Below are 26149 nucleotides of genomic sequence, written 5' to 3'. Positions count from 1 at the left end.
GGGTAAAAAAGTGCGCCTTATACACAACCGATTACGGTACTTTTTTCCCCTATTTCAGCTATAAATCCCCCCTCCCTTTTTTTTATTTAATGTTATACCTATGTTGCCTGCTGGTATGGTGCTACTAACTTTGATTAGTTGTTTATTTATATAAATCATATTAAAATATCGCAATTTTAAGTGCTCAATGGTTGGTGAAAAGATCTTCTAAAATTCCCATTTTCGCCCAAAACGACGCAAAATTCCCCCCTCTAAGGGCCCTGGCCCCAATCCCCCAAAGTGTAGAGAGGGCCCTCGTTGCTGAAAAAGACTCGTATTAAAAACTATTTGTATCCTGTGCTCCAGATGGCCCTTATTCATAATACCGTAAGCATAACAATACACCATGTACGGACTAGACCTCTTGAATATTTAACGCGCATCATCATGAAATTCCCGGCTTTTGCTGCATGAGAATGCCCCGAATCCTCTTGAACATTCAACGCGCGTTGGCCCAAGGAAATATTCACAACGTTTATTCATCGCCATTCATTTCTCGAGATATGGCGAACAATCTCGTGTAGGAACATTTTACTAAAATTTAAGTATGCATCTTTTGATATACATCGTGCTATAAGTAGAACGTTAAATAATTGAAAACTGGTTTACTCTTGTTTAAGGAATGTTGGTAAATAATTCACATTCGTGTCAAAATATTACGGCATGTAAGTAGACAAATTGTAACCCATTGGTTAGACAACGATGAGAACAGTTGGTTTTAGTATGACATCATGTGCGAATGGGATATGCACTAAATATAATATCGGGAAATAAGTACTTCTTTCAGTTTGAAGAAGTGATGGCACTGATGCGTGATGATTTTAAAACGGACATAGGGATACCCAGGGGTTTTTCAGCACTGTCTGCGCCTCCGAACAACGGAGGCACTCCCAAAGCAAACGGACCCGATCCCAAACCGAAATTATAAAAAAAAAACAATTTCCAAAACTTGTAACTTGTGTGACTAACCAGTGTTTGTTTTGGTCAAAATATTTGCTATAAGGTTTTAACTGTTTAGTTCTTATCACAGAGTGTAACTGTAACTGAAAAACAAAACTGCAGTAATTCAATTAACGTTGAACATGCCCAATATTGCATCTGTTTACAAAAAGAAGACAAAATAACCAAATAAAAACAAATTTATTTGTTAAACCACTGAATTTTTTAAGCATGATTAATTCACATTTTTTTCCCAAATGAGCCGTTTCATCGAAGCAAAAATTCCCAAAATGACCAATTTTGTCAATAAAAAATTCCCAATTTGGTCAGACTCCTTTTCCCAAAATAGGCAGAAAAACCCCTGATACCGTTTAAACGGGAACGTTTCGTTTATTTCATTTCGTTTAAACGTTTAGAAAAATATGTAAACGTGACACCCTTACTCTTAACTAGAACATCAGTTATAGACATAAACAAACCTTTTCATTAAGTAGGTACATATAATAGCTTGTTATGTAGCAAACATATGGTAATAGTAGAAACATAATCAATTTATTTATATGTTCTTGTTTGTTATCGAATCAGGCTCAAATATTGTCAACAACAAAAGGGTCCAGTGGCTGTATGGGAAACTGTTCCCCATAGCCTAAGGCCTAAAGCATGTATATTTTGTACAGTAGACATTTACAATGTTTCTTTTAATAATACTGAAGTTGTTAAAATGATGTACCACACTCGGCATTGAAAACAACACTTCTGTGTGTGTTCAGATTAAATTTCGGTGAATGTGGAAGTGATCAATAAGCAGATTTGCACTTCATTACAACCAGCCTAAGGTAATTGTGGCTGCTGTTATGTAAATGCAAGTCTGTTGTAATCATCATATTGTAATCATACATGTATTGTGTGTTAAAATGCAAGGAGGATAATCACAGGAGGATGCAAGGAGGATAATCACAGGAAGAGGATGCAAGGAGGATAATCACAGGAAGAGGATGCAAGGAGGATAATCACAGGAAGAGGATGCAAGGAGGATAATCACAGGAGGGGAATGCAAGGAGGATAATCTCAGGAGGAGGATGCAAGGAGGATAATCTCAGGAGGATGCAAGGAGGATAATCACAGGAGGAGGATGCAAGGAGGATAATCACAGGAAGAGGATGCAAGGAGGATAATCACAGGAGGAGGATGCAAGGAGGATAATCACATGAGGAGGATGCAAGGAGGATAATCACAGGAGGAGGATGCAAGGAGGATAATCACAGGAAGAGGATGCAAGGAGGATAATCTCAGGAAGAGGATGCAAGGAGGATAATCACATGAGGAGGATGCAAGGAGGATAATCACAGGAAGAGGATGCAAGGAGGATAATCACATGAGGAGGATGCAAGGAGGATAATCACAGTAGGAGGATGCACGGAGGATAATCACATGAGGAGGATTCTAGGAGGATGCAAGGAGGATTATCACAGGGTCACTGAGTGTACATGATGCAGGAAGATGCTGATATTTCATTCCGTTGACAGAAATTAAGAGCCTGACCCAACATAGTTAAAGCAGAATACTAATAAAATTAAACTAGAAATGGCGCGGCAGAGGCCGACGCGTATCCCCACGCCGAATGTTTGACCTAGGTGTGCCCCAGGGTTGGTAATGGGGCCATGCATAGCTGAGATTGATAGTATTGTCATAAGAGAAGTTCATCATCAATTAGAAGTGAATTGGTGTAGAAATGAAGAAGTTATAGTAAAAGGCAATTTTGGGTGGGTGTGACATATGTGGGCAGGGCGCCCCAGGGTTGGTAATTGTGCCATGCATAGTTGAGATTGACCGTATTGTCATAAGAGAAGTTCAGTATCAATTTGAAGTGAATCGGTGTAGAAATGAAGAAATTATAGTAAAAGGCAATTTTGGGCGGGTGTGGTCTATGTGGGCGGGGCCCCAGGGTTGGTAATGGGGCCATGCATAGTTGAGATTGACCGTATTGTCATAAGAGAGGTTCAGTATCAATTTGAAGTGAATCGGTGTAGAAATGAAGAAATTATAGTAAAGGCAATTTTGGGTGGGTGTGGTCTATGTGGGCGGGCCCCAGGGTTGGTTATGGGGCCATGCATAGTTGAGATTGACCCTAATGTCATAAGAGAAGTTCAGTATCAATTTGAAGTGAATCCATGTAGAAATGAAAAAATTATAGTAAATGGAATTTTTTGGTGGGTGTGGCCTATGTGGGCGGGCGCCCCAGGGTTGGGATTGGGGCCATGCATAGTTGAGATTGACCCTAATGTCATAACAAAAGTTCAGTATCAATTTGAAGTGAATCCGTGTAGAAATGAAAAAATTATAGTAAATGGAAATTTTTGGTGGGTGTGGCCTATGTGGGCGGGGCGCCCCAGGGTTGGGAATGGGGCCATGCATGGTTGAGATTGACCGTATTGTCATAAGAGAGGTCCAGTATCAATTTGAAGTGAATCGGTGTAGAAATAAAGAAGTAAATGTAAAATAACCTAAAAAAATGAGTGATAATTTCTGACGCGGCCCCACCCCAACCGCTATAACTTTTGACCCAGGGGTCAGATCAAAATTCCAAATAGTGCAGGGTCGCACATATGCTCATAGCTACCATGTGTGTAAGTTTCAAGGTTCTAGTGCTTTTAGTGTAGGAGGAGATAGTGGCCAGGACGGACGGACAGACGGACGGCGGAGATAACCACAATATCCCCACCTTTTTTTCAAAAAGCGTGGGGATAAAAACAGAAGCATACCAATACTCGAATTCACAGTTAATGAGATACATCAACATCTAATTTACCAAATAACAATGATGACAGAATATATTCTTTTACAATAAAAATGTTCTAAAACATTAAATGTGTAAACATTCTGTGTAGTTATCATAGTATTTTTATGCCCCCCTTCGAACAAGAGGGGGTATATTGCTTTGCTCATGTCGGTCTGTCTGTCCGTCGGTCCGTCCACCAGGTGGTTGTCAGACAATAACTCAAGAACGCTTGGGCCTAGGATCATGAAACTTCATAGGTACATTGATCATGACTCGCAGATGACCCCTATTGATTTTGAGGTCACTAGGTCAAAGGTCACAGGTGAAGGTCAGTTACTGGAAATAGGCATTTTAAGGATTTAGCATGGTTCAAACAAGGGAAACAACTACCATTTATGCATGTTCTGTTTTGTTACAGCATTTGCCTCCCTTGTAATATATTTAAATTTTACCAAATGAAAGGCTAACTGCATTTTTGTAATGCATTGTATCCACCACCACCACCGTCACCACCACGACAACCACCAACACCACCACCGCCGCCACCACCACAGCCACCACCACCACCACGACCGCCACCACCGTCACCACCACGACAACCACCACCACCACTGCCACCACCACCACCGCCACCACCACCACAACCACCACCACCACAACCACCACCACCACCACCACCGTTGTTTACAGTGACAAAAAACGTATTCACACAATGGCTGCTACTACAACTTATATCCCATATAGGGGGGCATGCATGTTTTACAAACAGCCCTTGTTGCTTCTCTCTTTGTACAGGGACTAGCATTAAGGAGAAGATGCCTGTGTGAAGGTGTTACCTCTTCAGGGCAATACAATACAATACAAATCTGAAATTGTGTTTGTTTCTCCCGCAGTCCTGCATATGTATTTTCTATAACTGTTTGTTAATGGTGTTTTGTATGGTTATTGGCCTTTTCTTGTGTTAATTTCAAATTAATTTAAGAACTGTGCATGATTATTTTTAGAAAATTGTGGTAGAGTTAGTTAGTTGTTGCAGTGAGGGTCTGAAATTTGTTAATGACATTTAAAGGAGTGTGTTCACAGATCGATGATTTTTTATGCCACATTTATCAAACATAAAAGGATACTGTATGAACGTGAGTTAAATACATGTATACATACAATTAAAATAGCTGGGTACGCAGTGTTTAAAAATATGTGTGAACTTAAACGAAAATAAAGTTGCTAATACCGAATTGGAACTTAAGTATCAAGAAATACATGTACATGTAAGCAAATATTGTAAGTTCAATAATTTTTTTCATGAGTTATTTCTCTATGAAGTGTTGAGTAATATTTATACAAACTTTCGTTTCTACTGAATTGTAAAGGTAGCTTTATTGTATTTTGATGATAATAAGTCCTTACACATGTTTCATATGCCAACCACTTTGAACTTGTATAGCCAATATCTGTGACAAAGCCCACTCCTCGAGCATTACTTGTATGTGACAGCCTTTTGTATTATGTATTGTTTTTGTATAATTCAAGCTCTATAAATAAATTATGCATATATTTTTGCTATAGTGAATCACTGTTGTGTCTTGAGTATGTATTTATGAGTATGTCTTTTAAACTTTAAAAACGTATTTGCTCACTTATTGCAATGTTGTAAAACATAATGATCGGATGATTTGTAACCGAATAAATAATAATACATTAAGCAATTTGTTGAAGTTTACTTAAGTAAGATCATTTTGAACAATTTCATATTAAATTTTTGCAACATTCCACTACATGTATCAGTATGTGTAACATCACTACGGTACATAATATGACCGAAAATGCATAACGTCATTACCTTTAGGACGACCGAAACATAAAATTTTTAATTTGCTCTAAAAGGCGTAATTAAAGCTTACTAATAACTTCCATCGTAAAACAGCTTCATACATTTGCCCACTCCTCGAGCATAACATGTATGTGACAGCCTTTTGTATTATGTATTGTTTTTGTATAATTCAAGCTCTATAAATAAATTATGCATATATTTTTGCTATAGTGAATCACTGTTGTGTCTTGAGTATGCTCTAAAAGGCGTTATTAAAGCTTACTAATTACTTCCATCGTAAAACGGCTTCATACATTTGCCAAATGATATCAATTACATAAGTTAATGTTTGAACTAATTTAAGCTTATTTATTTTTGCTCGATTACATCAAAATCCTAAGGCTTATTGAGACACTCTCGAGTCCGTTTCCTGGGAAGAACCAGAACTTGGTATCTATCGAAGAGATAATGAGAACGCTCCCCGAGTAGGGATCGAACCCACAAACTCCCGATCGCTAGGCGGACAACAAATCCATTACACCACCGCGACCTTCAATTATATTGTATATCATTGAAACTATTGCAGTATTGCTCTCTCATTATACACTAGCATGTGGTCCTTTATTTATTGCAAGTGATCAATGGCCAAAACCGCACTGCACGATACAAAAAACAGCATTACACAATACATAACAACATGCAAACATAATCAAATAAAGCTGGGGTCACCGCGTACCGGCATGTGCTTTTTCTAGCTCTTGTCATTTTGCATGTAAATAATGAAGTATATTTACTGCTCGCGACATAAAACACAATTAAACGATAAGTTTCTTCTAAACTCTTGTTATTTTGCATATGAATAAATTAAGTATTATTGACTGCTGGCACCATGAAACACAATTAAAGAATTGCTTTTAATATCTTTTGTCATTGTGCAGGTGAATAAATGAAGTATATTTACTGCTGGCCTCGTGATACACAATTAAAGCATGTGTTTTTCTAGCATTTGTAATTTTGCATTTGAATAAATGAAGTAAATTGACTGCTGGCCTCGTGAAACACAACTAAACGATATGTTTTCCTAGCTCTTGTCATTTTGCACGTGAATAAATGACGTATATTTAATGCTGGCCTCGTGATACACAATTAAAGCAAGTGTTTTTCTAGCTCTTGTCATTTTGCATTTGAATAAATTGAGTAAATTGACTGCTGGCCTCGTGAAACACAATTAAATGATATGTTTCTTCTAACTCTTGTCATTTTTCCATTCGAATAAATGACGTATATTTACTGCTGGCCTCTCTCAACTCTTCTAACTCTTGTCATTTTGCATGTAAATATATAAAGTATATTGACCGCTCGTGACCTAAAACACAGTTAAAGCACGTGTTTCTTTCTAACTCTTGTCATTTTTCTTGTGAATAAATTTAGGTTTATTGACTGCTTGCACCGTGAAACACTATTAAAGCAATTTTTTCTAACTCTTGTCATTTTGGATTCAGATGTTCAATGCAAACGACAGGTTTTTTTCTAACTCTTGTCATTTTGCATGTAAATATATAAAGTATATAGACCGCTCGTGACCGAAAACACAGTTAAAGCACCTGTTTCTTTCTAACTCTTGTCATTTTTCTTGTGAATAAATTAGGGTTTATTGACCGCTTGCAACGTGAAACACTATTAAAGCAATTTTTTCCAACTCTTGTCATTTTTGGACTCAGATGTTCAATGCAAAAAACAGTTTTTTTTCTAACTCTTGTCATTTTGCATGTAAATATATAAAGTATATTGACCGCTCGTGACCGAAAACACAGTTAAAGCACGTGTTTCTTTCTAACTCTTGTCATTTTTCTTGTGAATAAATTTAGGTGTGTTGACTGCTTGCACCTTGAAACACTATTAAAGCAATTTTATCTAACTCTTGTCATTTTTGGACTCAGATGTTCAATGAAAACGAAAGGATTTTTTCTAACTCTTGTCATTTTGCGTGTAAATATATAAAGTATATTGACCGCTCGTGACCGAAAATACAGTTAAAGCACGTGTTTCTATCTAACTCTTGTCATTTTTCTTGTGAATAAATTTAGGTTTATTGACTGCTTGCACCGTGAAACACTATTAAAGCAATTTTTTCTAACTCTTGTCATTTTTGGACTCACGTGAAACGCTATTAAAGCAATTTTTTCTAACTCTTGTCATTTTTGGACTCAGATGTTCAATGCAAACCACAGGTTTTTTTCTAACTCTTGTCATTTTGCATGTAAATATATAAAGTATATTGACCGCTCGTGACCTAACACACAGTTAAAGCACGTGTTTCTTTCTAACTCTTGTCATTTTTCTTGTGAATAAATTATGGTTTATTGACTGCTTGCACCGTGAAACACTATTAAAAGCAATTTTTTCTAACTCTTGTCATTTTTGGACTCAGATGTTCAATGCAAACGACAGGTTTTTTTCTAACTTTTGTCATTTTGCATGTAAATATATAAAGTATATTGACCGCTCGTGACCGAAAACACAGTTAAAGCACGTGTTTCTTTCTAACTCTTGTCATTTTTCTTGTGAATAAATTAAGGTTTATTGACTGCTTGCACCTTGAAACACTATTAAAGCAATTTTATCTAACTCTTGTCATTTTTGGACTCAGATGTTCAATGAAAACGAAAGGATTTTTTCTAACTCTTGTCATTTTGCGTGTAAATATATAAAGTATATTGACCGCTCGTGACCGAAAATACAGTTAAAGCACGTGTTTCTATCTAACTCTTGTCATTTTTCTTGTGAATAAATTTAGGTTTATTGACTGCTTGCACCGTGAAACACTATTAAAGCAATTTTTTCTAACTCTTGTCATTTTTGGACTCACGTGAAACGCTATTAAAGCAATTTTTTCTAACTCTTGTCATGTTTGGACTCAGATGTTCAATGCAAACCACAGGTTTTTTTCTAACTCTTGTCATTTTGCATGTAAATATATAAAGTATATTGACCGCTCGTGACCTAACACACAGTTAAAGCACGTGTTTCTTTCTAACTCTTGTCATTTTTCTTGTGAATAAATTATGGTTTATTGACTGCTTGCACCGTGAAACACTATTAAAAGCAATTTTTTCTAACTCTTGTCATTTTTGGACTCAGATGTTCAATGCAAACGACAGGTTTTTTTCTAACTTTTGTCATTTTGCATGTAAATATATAAAGTATATTGACCGCTCGTGACCGAAAACACAGTTAAAGCACGTGTTTCTTTCTAACTCTTGTCATTTTTCTTGTGAATAAATTAAGGTTTATTGACTGCTTGCACCATGAAACACTATTAAAGCATTTTTTTTCTAACTCTTGTCATTTTTGGACTCGGATGTTCAATGCAAACGACTTTGCGACATCCTTTGCGACAATGCTCCTAACTCTTGTCATTTTGTATGAGCGAGTGTCTAACTCTTTACAAATAAGGCTAACCGTGTCTTTTGCTTTACCACGTGTTTGAAAAATTGAAAAATAGGGGATTGAACCATGCTGCATAGAAACCACGCTGTTTCGTAACCATTTTTCAAACTTTATAGCAACGTTATTACTGCTATTATTATTATTGTATTAAATCATAAGAAATATTTGATTTTCCCGGTCACATGTGCGTTACATGAAACCGGGGTTTAAGTTCACGTGGTAGGTGGGCCAGTTTGAGGTAGTTATATGTTAAAGAAAAACTTTTTTTTACATTATTGTCATCGTCATTGTCACATGTTTTTTTCTTTTTTTAATTCCTGTTGTTGTTTTTTATGCCCCCATTTCGAAGAAAAGGGGGTAGATATCGTCGACTCTCCTAAATTCGCGACTTACCTAGATTCGCGGATTTCGTTTTCGTCACGTAACCGGTATCAAGATTTATTTCTGCGCATGCGTGATCGTGGCGATATGCAAACGAATGTTTACTCGATTGGAACCATTATAGATTTGCAAAAAATAATGTGTTTTAAACAAGTAAAAAGTGTTAATTACCATCAATTAGCAAAAATACCATATTTTCTTAACATCAATAATATCGGACCATCGAATTTCATATATATTAAGTTAAAATCTGATATCACAATTTTTTGTTGTCGTCTGCACAGGGATTGTTAGGTAAAAAATACTCTATTATACTATATACATATATACAAGGGATACAACTGTCAAATTTCCTGCACAGCATCATGGTCTGAACAATAGCAAAAAAATCGCTCCCAAAAGCAATAATTACACCAAAAAACCTGTATAACAACAACTCAGACATTTATCTATCAGATAATAACTATGTTTAAAGCAGTAAAAGTGTTCATAGTTGTGTTTGAAACGAAAGTTTCATGAAAAACGGTAAAATTTTCGAAATGCGACACAGGTGTGCACACCCACTTTGACACATTTTGTTTCATAATTTAATAATTACAGAGAAGTTGAGCAAATTTTACCTTGTTTTATTATCCATAGACACTTTATTAATCAAAGTAGACACCTTCCATAATTGCATGTAACTGCATATATGTAAAACACCGTAAATATTAAATTTGTTTACATTTCTACTATCTTCAAGGATTTGTATGCAATTTGTCAGGTAATGTTACAAGGAACGTGAATGGCTGGATTTATTACTGCAGTGGAATTTCAACCAATCAAATCGCATGTAAGAAATACATGTGAACTATCCAAAATGAAAGTAAAACATTGTCATTGTGAAATTGAAGCAGATTGATGTGAATTTCTTGCAAAATATGCTCACTAAATAGTAATTTTGTTCTATTTTATTATGAAAAAAACTATCCAAGGAATATGTACCAGCAAAAGAGCTTTATAACAAAGGAATACGAAATTACTTCTAGAATTCTCAGTTTTCAGCTGTGCACACCTGTGTCCAAGTAAGGATTTTTTAGCATTTTGAATGAAACTTTCTCTCTTAGTTCAATGAAAAGCTTGTACTTTATTGCCAAGTGTATTATTTTCTGAAAGATAAATGTCTTGGCTGTTGTAATACAGTTTAATTGGTGTATTTATTGCGTTTGGAAGCAAATTTTTCGCTATTGTTTACACCATGGTTGTGTGCAGGAATTTTCACAGTTGTATCCCTTGTATATATATGTAGTATAATAGATTATTTTTACTTAACGGTCCCTGTGGTCGTCTGCTGTTGTAGCAGCACTGCCATATATGGAAATGTTACGCTTCGAAAACATGAACAATTCCAACACATGATTTATTGTGTGTTATTTAGACCATGACAATTAAGCTTATTTTTTATTTATTTTTTGTTTTTAAGACAATCCCTAAGCATCGTCGCAAGAAGTATAGGCATTATTCACCGACTGCCTTGATAAATGCTTACAAATCTGTTAAGGAGGAGAATGTGTCTGTTCTTGGAGCCTAAAAATTATACAGAGTGCCTAAAATACATAACGTTACAGGGTCTTGGAAAAAATCCACCCAGACACAGTTGTTATGGGAGCTGCTCCCATTTCCCATGCAATTATCCTTGTTCATATGTTTAGATTTGATTGTTATTTCGTGTTTGACTTTTTGTTAAATGTTTCATTTGCACCAGAAACCAATGTAAACTGTTAAAAGTAAGTTAGCTTGGCCTAATTACTCGACATTGTACATATTGAATTTTTGTATGACGTCATACCCGCGAATCAAGGGTAGTAAAACAAAATGGCTGACGCTTTACACTAATGTCAAGAATATTGACATTTAAGAGCTTTAAAAACATTGTGTGGACATCATAATGGAACAAATCAGCGATGAATGAATTTATTTTAAAAAGTTAATGTTCGTTTTCGTTGTTTTTTATGTGTTATTATTTTAATATTGACATTAAATGTTAAGGTCGCGAATTTACGGTAATCGAGGATAGTTTTCGCACTGTCTGTCGGTTGGTCGGTCACACTTAGTGTCCGCTCTCTAATTCAAATAGTTTTCATCCGATCTTTACCAAACTTGGTCAGAAGTTGTATCCAGACAATATCTAGGTCAAGTCCGAATATGGGTCATGCCGGGTCAAAAACTAGGTCACGGGGTCACTTAGTGCATTTCAATGATTAAGCATGGTGTCCACTCTCTAATTGAAGTAGTTTTCAAATCAAATCAAATCAAATAAATTTTATTTTGAGTCGGCAAGACAAAAACAAATAACATAAGCTGTGAAGCTTTTGAACAGACTATACAACAAATGTAAACAGTAAAACAAGAGTAAAGAAGCTAGTTAAAAGAAAGACAATTACTTGGGTATTAAAATACAAATACATAATCATAAGAAATACAAATACACAAACAGTCGATACAATTTAAGGCATACAACACAAATTAATCTACAGTAGACATATTCCTTACTTTCCTGCTGGTGTTGCACTAGGAGGGGCAATTTAAGTCATGATATTATCATCATCGTGGCACGCGCGGGGTAAAATATGTTTAAAACAAACAAATCAATGTAAGGATGTAGATTAGCTGGACCAGCAGCAGAGTCAGTGCAAGAAGTTATTTAAAATGACCAGGTAGTAATAAAGCATCGATGGAAACCAGAAGCAATATAAAGCAAAATTAATCGTACATTTGCAACCACAAATAAAACAATATGAGAGTTTAAAAGCTGTGTAGGAAGCTGCTGATCTATTCCTGTGGATAGGACTAAAAACTGCAATAAGAGAAAAGGAAATAAAAAACTGAACACAAAAAGAAACACAAAAGTGCGACCGGATAAAACTTATCTAAGAACGAATATCATCTCAAATCAGATTTGGGGTGAACTGATCAGCAGCTTTCTCACAATAAAACTAGTAACATAGCGAAAAGCAGCACAACTATGAGCAACACAACTATGAGCAGGCACAGGCAAACTAATATATTACAGCAACATAAAGTACAAAAGCAAAAATAAAATACAAAAGCAGAAATAAGGACAGCACAAGCAGCCGAAGAACAAAACAAAAGGAAGCAGTGTGGCATGCCGCTCCAGATCTGTGTGCCAGCTATGCGAGCCTATGTGACATTGCATGCTGAGCATTTACATTCTTTACCATTCCAGTGCACAATTAAGCTCTTAAATTGATTAAAATTGCTCGCTTTTCTGAAGCTTTCTTGAAAGGAATTCCACAGAACTGGAGCCGCATGCCGGAAACTGTTACTACCGTTCTTTGATGACTATACCTGGGGAATCTGTAATAAGTTGGTGTACCTGAATAGGCCGAAACGACTTGTAAAATCAGCATAGTTGTTATTTTCATGGGGGCTGCCATTTTGTATATCTTCCTGATCAGATAAGCGCTGATACTTCCGGTCCAAGCGTTCAAATTGCACTGAATTCTTTGGTTTTCTCCATGTCCTTTTAAAAATGTTTTGTTTTGATTTCGGCGCTGAATTTCCTTCATCTGATCTTTACTAAACTTGGTCAGAAGTTGTATCAAGACAATATCTAGGTCAAGTTCGAATATGGGTCATGCCGGGTCAAAAACTAGGTAACTGGGTCACTTAGTGCATTTCAAGGATTTAGCATGGTGTCCGCTCTCTAATTGAAGTAGTTTTCATCTGATCTTTACTAAACTTGGTAAGAAGTTGTATGAAGACAATATCTAGGTCAAGTTCGAATATGGGTCATGCCAGGTCAAAAACTAGGTCACTGGGTCACTTAGTGCATTTCAAGGATTAAGCATGTTGTCTGCTCTCTACTTTATGTGGCTTTCTGATTTATTTTGATATTCTAAGGCATTTTTATGCCCCCGAAGGAAGGCATAAAGTGATTGGACTGTCCGTCCGTCCGTCCGTCTGTACGTCACACTTTGCGTTTAGATTACGAAAAATGCTCATAACTTCTATGTCGCTTCAGATAGCAATTTCATATTTGGAATGCATGTGTATATGGACAAGGCCTTTCCATAAGCACACAAATTTTGACCCCTGTGACCTTGACCTTGAACTTAGGGTCCGCGATTAGTTTCGAAATCTGCGTTTAGGATTTGAAAAAAAACTAATAACTTCTACCAAGCGTTTACACAGTTATACTTTTATGTAGTGACAAAGTTACAGTTGGGGGCATCTATGTGTCCTGTGGACACATTTCTTGTTTGTTGTTTTTTTGTCTATTAAACATTTTGAATTAAAATGGCGGATATGGGCAGTAGACCGGCCACACCAAGGACACCGGTAGCACACAGGAAGGTACAGGTAAACTTTGACCCTCCTCACTTTTTGACATCCATTCTGGAGATTGGACCAAAATTGGCTAAACCCCTTGTAGAGTAATTTCGGGTAAATCCGACCCGCGTGTATTATCGACCCCCAGTAATTAAATTCTAGCTAAAGAAACTAAAGCGTACAGTTTATATAGTATTGACATACCTGTACGCTGAAGCCAACCCCATATCGAAAGTCAACCAGAGCCGTAACATATTTATGTCACGCTATAAATCAAAGAAAGCTAATTTTCTTGGATACATTTCTACGTATATTGTTGAATGAATATAAATTACTGCATCGGGGAATATTTTAAGGTTCAAATGTTTCAAATGCATCTTACAATAGATGAAAATAACTCTCATCGGTCTGAAATTCACAATTGTGACGCCATTGTCGCTTTGTCACGTGACGAGTTTTCATTTGGATACTTTCGGATCGACCTTGGCATTTTTTGCTGAAATTGTAAACATTACTTTTGTTTTCTGAAATCTATTATTTGAGATTAACAACTTACTTCTGGTGGATTATAAGACTGATTTCAGTGTGATTTCAGTGTGAATTGGGTAGTTTTAAATACTATTTACCTTGAGTTTGTATTTACCATACAATTTGTTTACAAAACAAGCCAGAATAATCTAAAATACCGGGAAATGTCATTCTGAATTTGAAAACACTTGAGCACATGGTATGTTACTAAAAATAGAAATAACATCATATGACCGTGAAATCTCGAGAGATTCACATTTCAAGAAAGTCTGTCACATCGCTATTTTTCTCAATATATAAGAGCAGAATAGATAAATTTTAAATGTTTAATATAGTATTTTGTGAAAGAATATATATGTAAATGAAAATCTTTCCATCAAGTGGTTGATTTGGGCCAATAACTGCATTTAAAAGCTGTTTTGGAAGGGTTTTTGTTAAGTGTCAACTTTTCGGGAATTTCTGGTTGACTTTCCTAATGGGGTTGGTCCATAACTATAAAGTCGCGCCTGTCAAAAATAATAAAAAGCGACATTTAAAGTTATGGTAGCCAGAACCAATTAAATTCATGTTATTAAATGTTCTTGTTATGCTTTTCTTAGAAAAATATAAAGTTGATCGGCCTCCGTCATGTTTGACGTCATCGCGCGTCATGTTTGATGTTTACATAGGAAGAGTGAACTTTCGAATTTTTACCGGTAAAAATTAAATGCATCGTTAACAGTACGTAGTGCTGTATGTTTGCATTGAATTTTCGATTTGATACTTATATGACAGGGCCCTCAATCTGTTAAATCTGCAGTTGAAATTTGGCGGCAGTCCCACACCTGAAAAGTATACTGTTTTCCCTTTTGGGGAGAAAAATTCCCCCTAAAATAAAAAAACAATTTTTTTTTTATTTTTTTTTTAATATAAAGATGTGTCTCATGATTATTATATCTCAGTTCTATTTCAATTTAATCTTTGCAAACATACTCAATTATGCAAAATGCAATGAATATAGTGCAAACATGTTCAAATGTAATAATGGGAGAGTAAGTAAAAAAATCCCCTAAAAAGGGAAACGCCGCGAAAATTCTCCCTCCTAAGGGCTGCGGACTCATTCCCCCAAAGTAGTCTGAGGGCGCTTTATGATAAATCATATGTATATCTGGATAAAATAAGCCCTGCAGATGTTGTTTTTATAACATAATGAATAGTTTACATTGTAACTGATCTTTTATGGGGGGTCGATATTACCGTACACAAAAATAACTGTGTCTGGTAATATCGACTCACCTCGCAAACCCTTGCTCAATTAACCGTTAACTCCACCTCCGTTCTCTGCAAAAGATTCTAAGGCGGAGCTATGCACCTGCTATCATTAAATTTGACGATTGCCATTGAGGAACAAACACACGATTGGTTCGGCATGTTGATTGCTAGACAAAGGAAGCCAATTTTGTCAGCGAGAAATTTGTCGCTTTATTACTTCAGACAGGAAGCGGTTTTCATTTGATGACGTCAAACTGTCAATTTACATAGTGCAAATTTTCGGAAGACTTTTAACTGACTATGTTTACAATTCCAGTAAAAAAACAACACATGCTTACATTTAACTTTGGATTAAATTAACAAACTAAAGCAAAAGCGAAGTTGAAAAATATGATTAAATTAAATCGCATCAGTTCAAATAGGACGTTTTGCGTTGATATCAACAAGTTTTCATTATGGAAATGATGCACTTTTCCATTTTAATGGGAAAAGAACGCACTGCGCACCTTTATCCCGATCTCTGGTAATGCATTTAACTAAAAGAAATATTGTTAAAGCATAGATTTTCCGATAAAAGTTAATCAAAGTATGTATTTGGAGTACACATCACGATTAATTAAAACTCTAATTACGTTACATCTAAGTAGTAGATATTTACTTTGCATGCCTTGCGTCTGACTTACTTAGATTATTTATATTTACTGTGTTAATATCATATGTGTTTCTCAGATTTTCAGATTCTCAGATTCTTAATTAAAAAATGGATTTATGCATAGATCTGAATGAAAAAAAACACTAAACCTTAAGGGGGTGGATAATTGCCGCAAGGGGTCGATATTAGCAGAGGCCGTTTTGACTTTAAACCGTTTCAACCATACACTTTAGTTTGAGGTAAAAGTAATTTCATTGGCTTAAATTATCCAATCAAACTTGGTATTTCTTAGTGACATGTATTTTCTGAAGTGAAAGTAGATATGAAAAGAAAATAAGGTTATTTATCACTAAAGGGTGGATAATACCTGAAATTACTCTACATCTCCGGGAGAATGCTGGTAACCTATATCCAGAATCTCTGGGAATACTCATGCGGCGACCTCTGGATGAAGAGGCCATGCAGATGATGGACTTCCGTCCTAATCCAAGGTTATTTGCAAGGACGCTGGAGGAAGATGAAGAAACCAATGAAGAAATATGGGGCGGTTGTTTACTGGTGACTGGTGAGACAGTCTCACACGAAAAGTGGGGTTAGGTGCGCAGAGGAACCGGCCGGAAGCTCGAGAAAAGGCTGCGCTTGTCGCGGAGATTAATACACTGCAGGAAAATATCTCAGAACTGCAATCGCAGTTGCAAGATTGGTCCCAACCCCTTGTCCAAAGATCCCTTCCTATTCATGTACAACACCAGTTGACTTGGCCAGACCAAATATCGACATCAGCCCCCCTCCAGGCCAAGACCTTTTCTTTCATTGCAGACTTCACATACCCCCATACCCCCATATTTATCCCATACCCCCGCTGGACATAGGGAACGGAAGCTGCCGTGGGGAAGAACAGATAGTGAGGCGGGTCTTAGGTGGCGCAGTCCGGTCACCTATAAAACTGAGGCTGCTTCCCCCAAGTACCCATCACGCATGTACCATGGTGCATTTGGAGACAAAAGCCAGACACCCATACCCTAAACGTCCCTCATGAATGCCCTACAAAGGCTTCCCAATCCTCCGAACGCAAGCACTCCTGTCGTGCCCTACTTTGTTTTTCCAAACAATGGACCCGTGTTCTGGAACCCTCCTGCGTCCATTAACCAACCTAGCATGCACAGTCAGCCTACTATGTTGGCATCTGTTAACCAACCTAGCATGAACAATCGGCCTGCTCCGTTTGCGAAGCAGAAGATACTTTTCTTCTTAAGTATCAAGGCTTTTGCTTTCAAACTTCAAATACTTTCATGCTATCATGAGGTTACTGTACCTGGCAAGTTAAATTTTACATTGACCTTTGAATGACCTTGACTCTCAAGGTCAAATTATTAAACTTTGCTAAAATTACCCCCCCCCCCCCCCTCCCCGAATCTTTAAAAAACACAAATATTTATTTTTATTATTTTATTTTTGAAATACCGTCCAACCATCGCACCCAAGAATCCCCCCCCCCCCCCCCACCAAGGAGGTGCTCTTGTTTATTTTCTGCATGAAAATATCCATTATTATTTATTTTTAGGTCATTTAGAAAAGTTAAGAATTATTTTCCAAAACTTAGTAGTAACCTTATGAATAAAATTTCAGAGTTAAGAATTATTTTTGAAAATCTGGTAGTAAGGTTAAGAATTCAACAAAACCTTATCTGGAGCTCTGGACGTCATTTCAAATGAGTTTTTTCTCATTATGACGCTTGACGAATTATATATATAAGTACCAAAAGGCTCAGAACACGCCACATTTAAATATTATACATACAACCCCCACATACACTTATTAAAACATTATTCTATGTACCCAACCAATTAATTTATGTTACTAAGCAGTCAAGTCTTTCTTTATATTTTCCAAAATAGTGTTGGTAAAAAGAAATAAAACTGGAGCATGTTGAAAAGGCACTATTGATAATATATAAGGCATTAAAAGTACATTTGTATGCATATGTACCAACATACGCTTACTATAGGCCTCTACAAAGCAAAGAAATTGCAACAAAATGGCTGGAAATTAGGGTTTTTGTCACGAAAAAGAATTATAAAGTTCAGGGGACAAAAATATTTATAAATGGCACTCGTCCTGCAGAACAAGTGCATTAAAATTTTCACTCGTCCTGCAAACACATGCACTTGTCCTTCAAATATGTGTGAAAGAAAGATTGCAAAGGACTGATATGACTAACAATGTTTCCTAAATCACTGCTAAAATGCTGCTTACTTAGTTATTCATGCCAGCTGATCACAGAAGAAATGTTAACTTACTTTATTTATGAGGAACACAAAATAAATAAATGAAGACAAATTTGTTTTTTCCTTTTTCTAATGCTTGAGTGCTTTCCATTTCGGATGGTTGAACATCGCTCCTGCCCCCTTTAAAGAACGCTCGTATGTCAGACATTTTTCAGATGAATTTCAGACTGGTTTAAAACCGTACTTCGCAGTAAAATAATTCTTTAAAAAAATCAATACTTACAGTGCATGAAGTCAGATGATTCCCTGTCAACATGGACGCGCAAAGTTTACACCAAAAAAACCAATATTTACTCGGGACACAGTCTCGCATAACAACGCGCACCTGCTGTATGAAATTTACAATTACGATTTCCGGTTCATTCGCGTTCTACTTTCGGAATAGATATGCTTTAAGAAATGATTTTATTTAATGAAAATGAGTCTTACTGGTCAGAAAATATATATTTTAACATCAGTTTTTTTTCACTCGTCCTGTAGGACGAGAGCTTTAGGGAAATTCACTCGTCCTTTCAAGATTTCACTCGTAAATACGAGCGGACGAGTGGAATTTTTGTCCCCTGAAGTTGATGCTCACATCATAAGGTTTCCTAGTCTTCTCCATTTGGTATCCATGTTTTCCCAACATGGTCATTAAAAACGCAAATTTCTCCACAAGAAATCAGTCTGCGAAATAAGCGCACGCCCGGTGGCCTGGGCGTGTAAATTATAGCTCAGGCCTATTAAAATTGCCATATCGTACGCCCGTCGGGCCAGTAGAAATTCTGTCAGGGATTTTTTTTGCTTTAATTTGTAACAGCCTTTGCCTTTTGAATTGGGAAAATTAGCGCAATAAACTGTGAAATTGGGAAAAATAGCGCGATAAACCATGAAATTGGGAAAAATTAAGCATTATAAATAGGATTATAAGTAACAGAAGTGATATTGTTTTTAAGTGCATGTTCAGGGAGTTTTCTAGAAAAGGAGTCTGGGATTTTTTTTTAATCAATAAAAGTGGCAAGTTTGGGAATGATTTATGGACAAAAATGACTAAATTCAAGTTATATATTTTGTAAGATGTTTAAAAAATAAAGTTGAGACCTAAATTTATGAAATCATAATTAAGTTATATGAGACTTCTTTCTAAAAAAAAAAAAAAAAAAAAAAAATTTTTTTTTTTTTTTTTTTTTGGAAGTTGGGCTTTTTTTGGGAAATTTTGGTCAGATTTTTGGGAAAAACGTGTATTTTTGCGATTGGGAAGCAGCCGAAAATCGGCTGTAAATTTGAGCAAAAAAAATCACTGTCCATGTATTAATATTGTTTACATTTTTAAGTGTGATAAACTTCATTATTTTGTGAGTACTTCCCGAGGATTTCCGACAGAACTTCGTTCAACTTCGCCTAAAATACGAGATTTAAATGCGTTCCGATTGGTCCATACATTCAACGGTCATTTTCGAGTAGTAACCCAGGCCACGTGGTGAACAATTTAAACTGGTTATTTAATGTTGGCATACGTCATGCTGATGTGTTTACTGCAGAAGGAAACCAATCGACGTCCGCGGCTTGTATTTCCGGAATAAACATAGTTTTACTTTGTGACCTTGTGTGTGTTTCCAAAGTATAAGTCCCTACGCGCATAAGGCTGCATAATGCTTAAATACGTAGCTAAAGCGAAGCCTGGCAAGAAACTGCCCACTACTGATCGTAAGTCAACAAATGACTATGAAAAATCACGGAAACGTGAATTTCAAGAAAAGTGGTTAAAAATCAGTGATGAAGGAGAAGCTACTTCTGTAAGACAGAGATTAATAAGCTATGCTTAAAACACAACATAAGAAAAAAGTCAACATGTATGATAAAAGTATGCCATCTTATGATCTATGTCTTCACTTGTCAAGTAAACTTCTGGAAAATAACTATCAGGTTGCTTGTTTTACAGGATATGGTTTCTGACAAAGAGGATCTCCAGGATGGCAGTGATGATGAGATGAACGAAGAAGTTGTTTATCACATGTTAAAGACTTATGATTAATAAAGGACATAATTACCTTGACTTGTTATATTGTGTTGCAATTGTTTTTGCAATAGGCTTTACAGTTAACGTACCACGGATACAATTTTACTTTTTAATAGATTATCTGCTATTGAAAGATTAAACCCTTTAGCAGGGTGTATATTCTAACAAATTTACTTTGGTCTAGAAATTTTGCTGCAGGGCTACTTGTCTTCACCATTCAAGTAGCCGGAATGGCTAGTGGGTAAAATGAACTATCGTGAAGACTGAGAAATAGTTTTATGGAGAAACCCTGCTGAGAGATTATGGCAGGCATGTGTAAATTTGTATAAATCCTTTAATTATTTTAGCGGCTTGCAAATTAAAGCTGTTTTTCTCCCCTAAATGCATAAAAATGGCCCTTTTTCCCGATCTTCTACTTCAGGGAGCCACATTTCACTCATTTTTTAAGGAAAATTTGTCAGTATTTTTCTATGTGTAGGCCAATACCATGTTATCAATGTAAAAACACAGTTGTTTCAAACTGGACTTTGAAATTTTTTCATTTTTCGAATTTACTTCCCCTTTGTTAGCTCATGCAGAAATACACAATGCTGCTCCGAAGGTATGCTACTCACAAGGTATCGGGTTTCCTGGGGTGATTGTGTTTCTGACAAACACATCTCTTGTTTTCCACTTACACCGGGGTAGTCTTAACGCTTTGGTTTTCAACCCCTCTTTAATAACTGGTTATGTATCTTGCTCAAATTCACAGTCTAATTACATTAAAGCCCCATTAACATTTTGTATCTACTTAAATCTGTTACCAGACCACATCTGGCCTTGAAATGGTGGCTGTTGCTATAAGGAACACTGATTTGTTATGGATTAACTTTATTTTACAGAATATTTTACAAAATATTCGTTGATTTTGAGTGTAAGTTCACATATTTATAGCCCTGCAAAGAAGTTTCGAGAGGGGTTAAATTTGACTGTCTCTCATTCAGTTTGTCTGTTTGTCTGAATCAAACTGCTTTCACAAGTTTTCTCCAGTGATTTATTTGTAACTTTTAAAAGAAATCATTATGAAATTGTGATGTGCGATACTTTTATTTTCACGCTCAGTAATCCACTTCTGCCTGAGTCCTGTGCCTTTGAACTTATCTATGATCATGGTTGCCATATATAATTCGAATTTCAAATTCCCAAATTCTTGGAGCTACTACTAGCCCGTCTGTAGATTTGCCACCGATTTTCATCGTTTTACATGGAAAAAAAGAGTGGCAAACGGTGGAGTATTGGAACATCAAATTTGATGAAAATTGGTGGAAAACAGTGAAAAGAATTTACATCATCGATGGCATTTGGTGGCATTTTCTGGCAAACGATGGAGTATTGAAACAAAATGCCATCGTTTGCCACCCAGTGGAAAAACGCTGTAAAATTTTACATCGTTTTCCACAGACCATGGCAAACGGTGGAGTATTGAAACAAAATGCCATCGTTTGCCATCCAGTGGAAAACGACGTAAAATTTTACATCGTTTTCCACAGACCATGGCAAACGGTGGAGTATTGAAACAAAATGCCATCGTTTGCCATCCAGTGGAAAACGATGTAAAATTTTACATCGTTTGCCACAGACGATGGCAAACGGTGGAGAATTTGGACAAAATGCCACCGTTTGCCATCCAGTGGAAAATGGTGTAATATTTTACACCGTTTGCCACAGACGTTGGCAAATGGTGGAGCAAGATGTACAATTAGTCATTGTTTTACGGATATTGATTGCACTTTGCATTCTCAGTTTGAATGTCACCTAACTGAATTTAGAAAAAAGGATAAATAAAATACAAATTAGGTAAAGAAATAATGTATAACAATTTATTATTTGAAGTAGACAATGGATATATACACTCTTAACAAAACAGAATATTTCAAGTACTCTAGTGTTTCACAGTCCTTCGTTTTATTTCACTCCTCCCTGTACAGGCGGCGGAACAACTTCTTTGCAGCCTTACTGGCATCTGTTATGCCAGTGATGTCTAATAGCAGCTGGGCCTGAAATAAATGTTTACATTAAATTCTGTAACTTTATATACAAAGTTTGAATTCCTTACTTTCCTTTTTGCTCAAAGAAAATTAGTTCTTTTACCAGCACTTTTCTGTGACATAATAAGACATTATAATAATTTTACAAATTACAGAGTAAAGATAAAATTGATTGAATCTGTTATAAGTGAATTGAGATCAGTAAGCAATAACTAATGCTTCAGTTTGCCACAGCATACTGTAGCTTTAAGTTATATACTTTTTGTAATAATTACTTTTGTGTACCCACCATAATTATGTCCTGTTGACAGGTAGGTCTTGACAATCTGGTTGAGGATCTGGTTGTTGTTGCTGGATTTGTTTTTGCTGCGGTTGTTGTTACTGGGGTGGTTGTTGCTGCTGCTGGGTTGATTGCTGCTGGAGTTGTTGTTTTCGCTGCTGCAGTGGTTGATGCTGTTGGAGAAGTTGCTGCTGTTGGAGAAGTCGCTGCTGAAACTGTTGCTAATGCTCTGTAAGTCCGCCATCAAGCTGTCGAAAAAAGTATGACAAACCATAGAAATCAATAAATCTGTAGTCATCTACCCTTAATATTGAAGTCCTACTGGTTACTCAAATAAATGTAATTTTGATCTTATATCACGTTTTGAATAAGTCAATTTAGTAGATAAATTGTCAGGTTGCGGGATAGCTCAGTCTGTAGAACACCAGCCAAGTTAATGATCACTTTTTGCTCAGGTTAGATTAAAACTAAACAAAATTATGACAAAATATATTTAACACATTATCATTTTATTTTAACTTAATTTGTTGGAATGATAAGTACAAATTTAATATTGCTACAATTATAATAATGTTTAATTCTAATTTCTATTGGTATGAAAATGCACAGTGAAACATAAAAATTTAATTAATTAATTTATTATTATAAACATTAACATCATTAATGAGCATTGAGTGCTCATCATGCACAGCACAAAACTCCCTTTAAGCATCTGTTCCCTAGCATGATAAACTTCCAATACTACATTCAACCTTATTAATTTCTACACATTAGGTCTAATTACTTCCTTAATCAAGCTGCAAACTGCACTTATTGTAAATTCGTATTACATCATTTAAATTAATATTTGCCATAAATATCACATAAAAAAAAATTCTACAATGATGACATAAGAAGCATTAATTTTAAGGAATATTTAGAAATATTATGAAAAGCACAAACCTTTAGTTGTTGTTCTATTCCTAGACAGACTGCTGAAACACTGTATTCATCACTCTTTAACAACACTTCATGTCACTATCCAAATGATATTAATTATACATAATTATTTTAAGAAATTGTTGGTAATGGAATAACTCATCTCTACTGTTTGTGAAATTAATTTAGTTTCATTTTAACAACAAGTTAAACCTGTATACTTTCTAACATGTGTACCGGCCAGTATTTCAAACCAAGAGGAAAACCATCTGTGTTTGAATTCAGCCAATCAGAAAAGGCTGTTAAGCCAACAACACACAGTGGTTATCAGATAGTTTGTAAACCTCAGCTGTAGTTGCTGTAGTTTGATATTCAGAGAGTGTATGTAACTTGAACAGGGTTAAGAAATTTTTATTTGTAGAAATTGCTTTGCAAGTTACAACAACTACCACTGCTGGTACAACAACAACAACAACTGCTGCTGCTGCTACTGCTGCTACTGCTGCTGCTACTGCTGCTGCTGCTTCTACTGCTGCTACTACTGCTGCTACTACTGCTGCTTCTACTGCTGCTACTACTGCTACTACTACTACTACTACTACTACTACTACTACTACTACTACTACTACTACTACTACTACTACTACTACTTCTACTACTACTACTACTACTACTTCTGCTACTACTACTACTTGCAACTACTACTGCTACTACTACAACTATTACTACTTCTACTACTATCACTACCACCACCACCACCACCACTGATACTACAACAACTACAAAACTGCTATTACAACAATAACTACAACAATAACAACAGCAACTACTTCTACTTCTACTACTTGTACTGCTGCTGCTGCTGCTACTACTACGACGACAATGACAACAACGACGACACCACTGACTACTACTACTGCTACTACTGCTACTACTGCTTCTACTACTTCTACTACTACTACTACTTCTACCACCACCACCACCGCTACTGATACAACAACAACTTCTCCTACAACTCCAACAACAACTATTACTATTACTACTACTACGTTTACAACTACTACTACTGCTACAACTTCTATCACTACTACTACTAGCTATACTACTGCTGCTACTGCCTCTGCTACTACTAATACTTCTACTACTACTACTACTACCATCATACCACTACATCCGCCACCACCACTGATACAACTACAAATGCAACTGCTACTGCTCTTACAACAAGAAACAGCACTCAGATTTGTTTTTTAATGCCTATGTCTAGAATACTTGTAAAAATGACAAACAGTGTTTTCCGCACACATCTGACTTCTGAAATAGCCTGAAATAACTAGTCCTAACTTTCCCCAAAAGTGTATTTTCCGTGTACAAAATCAAGCTTTGTGCAAACAAAAATCTACTTTCCGCCTATAAAAACCAAATGTTCGCAAAAATATGCGGACAAATTTTCTTGAGCATCCGCAATCTCATAAAAAATCAAATATCCGCACATTTCAGTCTTTTTCCCCATTATTCCGCATATTTTCTTCATAATTCCGCATATTTCTGCATATTTTTACTAGTTTTCCGCATGGAATTGCGGAAAATGTCATTTAATTATATGAACATTCAATTTAAATTAAAAGAACTGTTTTTCGTTTTCTGTTCTGTCAGAGAGCATTTTGTTTGAAAATGTTCTAAGTTTTTTTTCCACCGTTTGCCACTCAGGTTTTCTTGCAAAATTTTCTAAGAGCCATTTTCTCCTATTCAAAATGTACATTTTCCACTTCAAAAAATGACAAAGTCCTATTTTTCACCGTTTGCCATCAAATTTCCACCGTTTTACATCGAATGCCACTGTTGATTTCCATCGATTAGTGGAAAACGATGGCATTTTACCATTTTCCATCGTTTTCCATCGAATTTTCACCGTTTGCCACACTTTTACATGGCAAATGGTGGCATTTGGTGGAAATCGGTGGCAAATCTAGAGACGGGAGATCACCCTTGAATAAGAAGGGATGTTGCTTAAGCAAGATGCTATAATTGCCTGGGGGACATCATGATTGTAGTCAATTTGATATTGGCAACATTTTTTTGCAATTTTTCTCACCTCCTTTCATAAGTAAACAGATAAAAAGGCTGGAAGCGACTTGTGAAATGTTGTCTTAAGAAGAGCACCGTCGAGTGAGTGCCTACACTCGGCTGTGGGTGCTTGACTTTTGTTTTTTTGACCTTTGTCCTTGAAGGTCATCATTGACCTTGACCTTTTCACCACTCAACATGTGCAGGTCGTTGAGATACACATGAAAAAAGTTTTTTTGACCTTTGACCTGAAAGGATGACCTTGACTTCTCACCGCTCAAAATGTGGAGCTCCATGAGATACACATGCATGCCAAATATCAAGTTGCTATCTTCAATACTGCAAAAGTTATGGCCAATATTAAAGTTTTCGGACGACGACAAGCGGAAGACCAGAGGGCTATAACAAT

General features: G+C 36.2%; 2 protein-coding genes across 2 annotated transcripts in view; one reads left to right on the top strand and one right to left on the bottom strand.

The window, feature by feature from the left end:
- Positions 1–26149, top strand: part of LOC127856425 (zinc finger protein 432-like) — a 205341-nt gene that overhangs the window by 160640 nt on the left and 18552 nt on the right. The window lies entirely within an intron of this gene.
- Positions 22294–24054, bottom strand: LOC127856430 (uncharacterized transmembrane protein DDB_G0285607-like). Its single transcript, XM_052392639.1, has 3 exons — positions 23698–24054; positions 22765–23003; positions 22294–22484 (listed from the first exon to the last, which is right to left on the bottom strand). Exons 2-3 carry the CDS (start codon positions 22997–22999, stop codon positions 22441–22443), a joined length of 279 nt encoding a protein of 92 aa, XP_052248599.1. The 5' UTR covers positions 23000–23003; positions 23698–24054; the 3' UTR covers positions 22294–22440.

The sequence above is a fragment of the Dreissena polymorpha genome, chromosome 13 (assembly GCF_020536995.1).
Source record: "Dreissena polymorpha isolate Duluth1 chromosome 13, UMN_Dpol_1.0, whole genome shotgun sequence".
In the NCBI taxonomy this organism is placed as follows: Eukaryota; Metazoa; Mollusca; class Bivalvia; order Myida; family Dreissenidae; genus Dreissena; species Dreissena polymorpha.
Note: the sequence above shows the minus strand (reverse complement) of the source record. Positions and strands in the feature narration are given on the sequence as shown.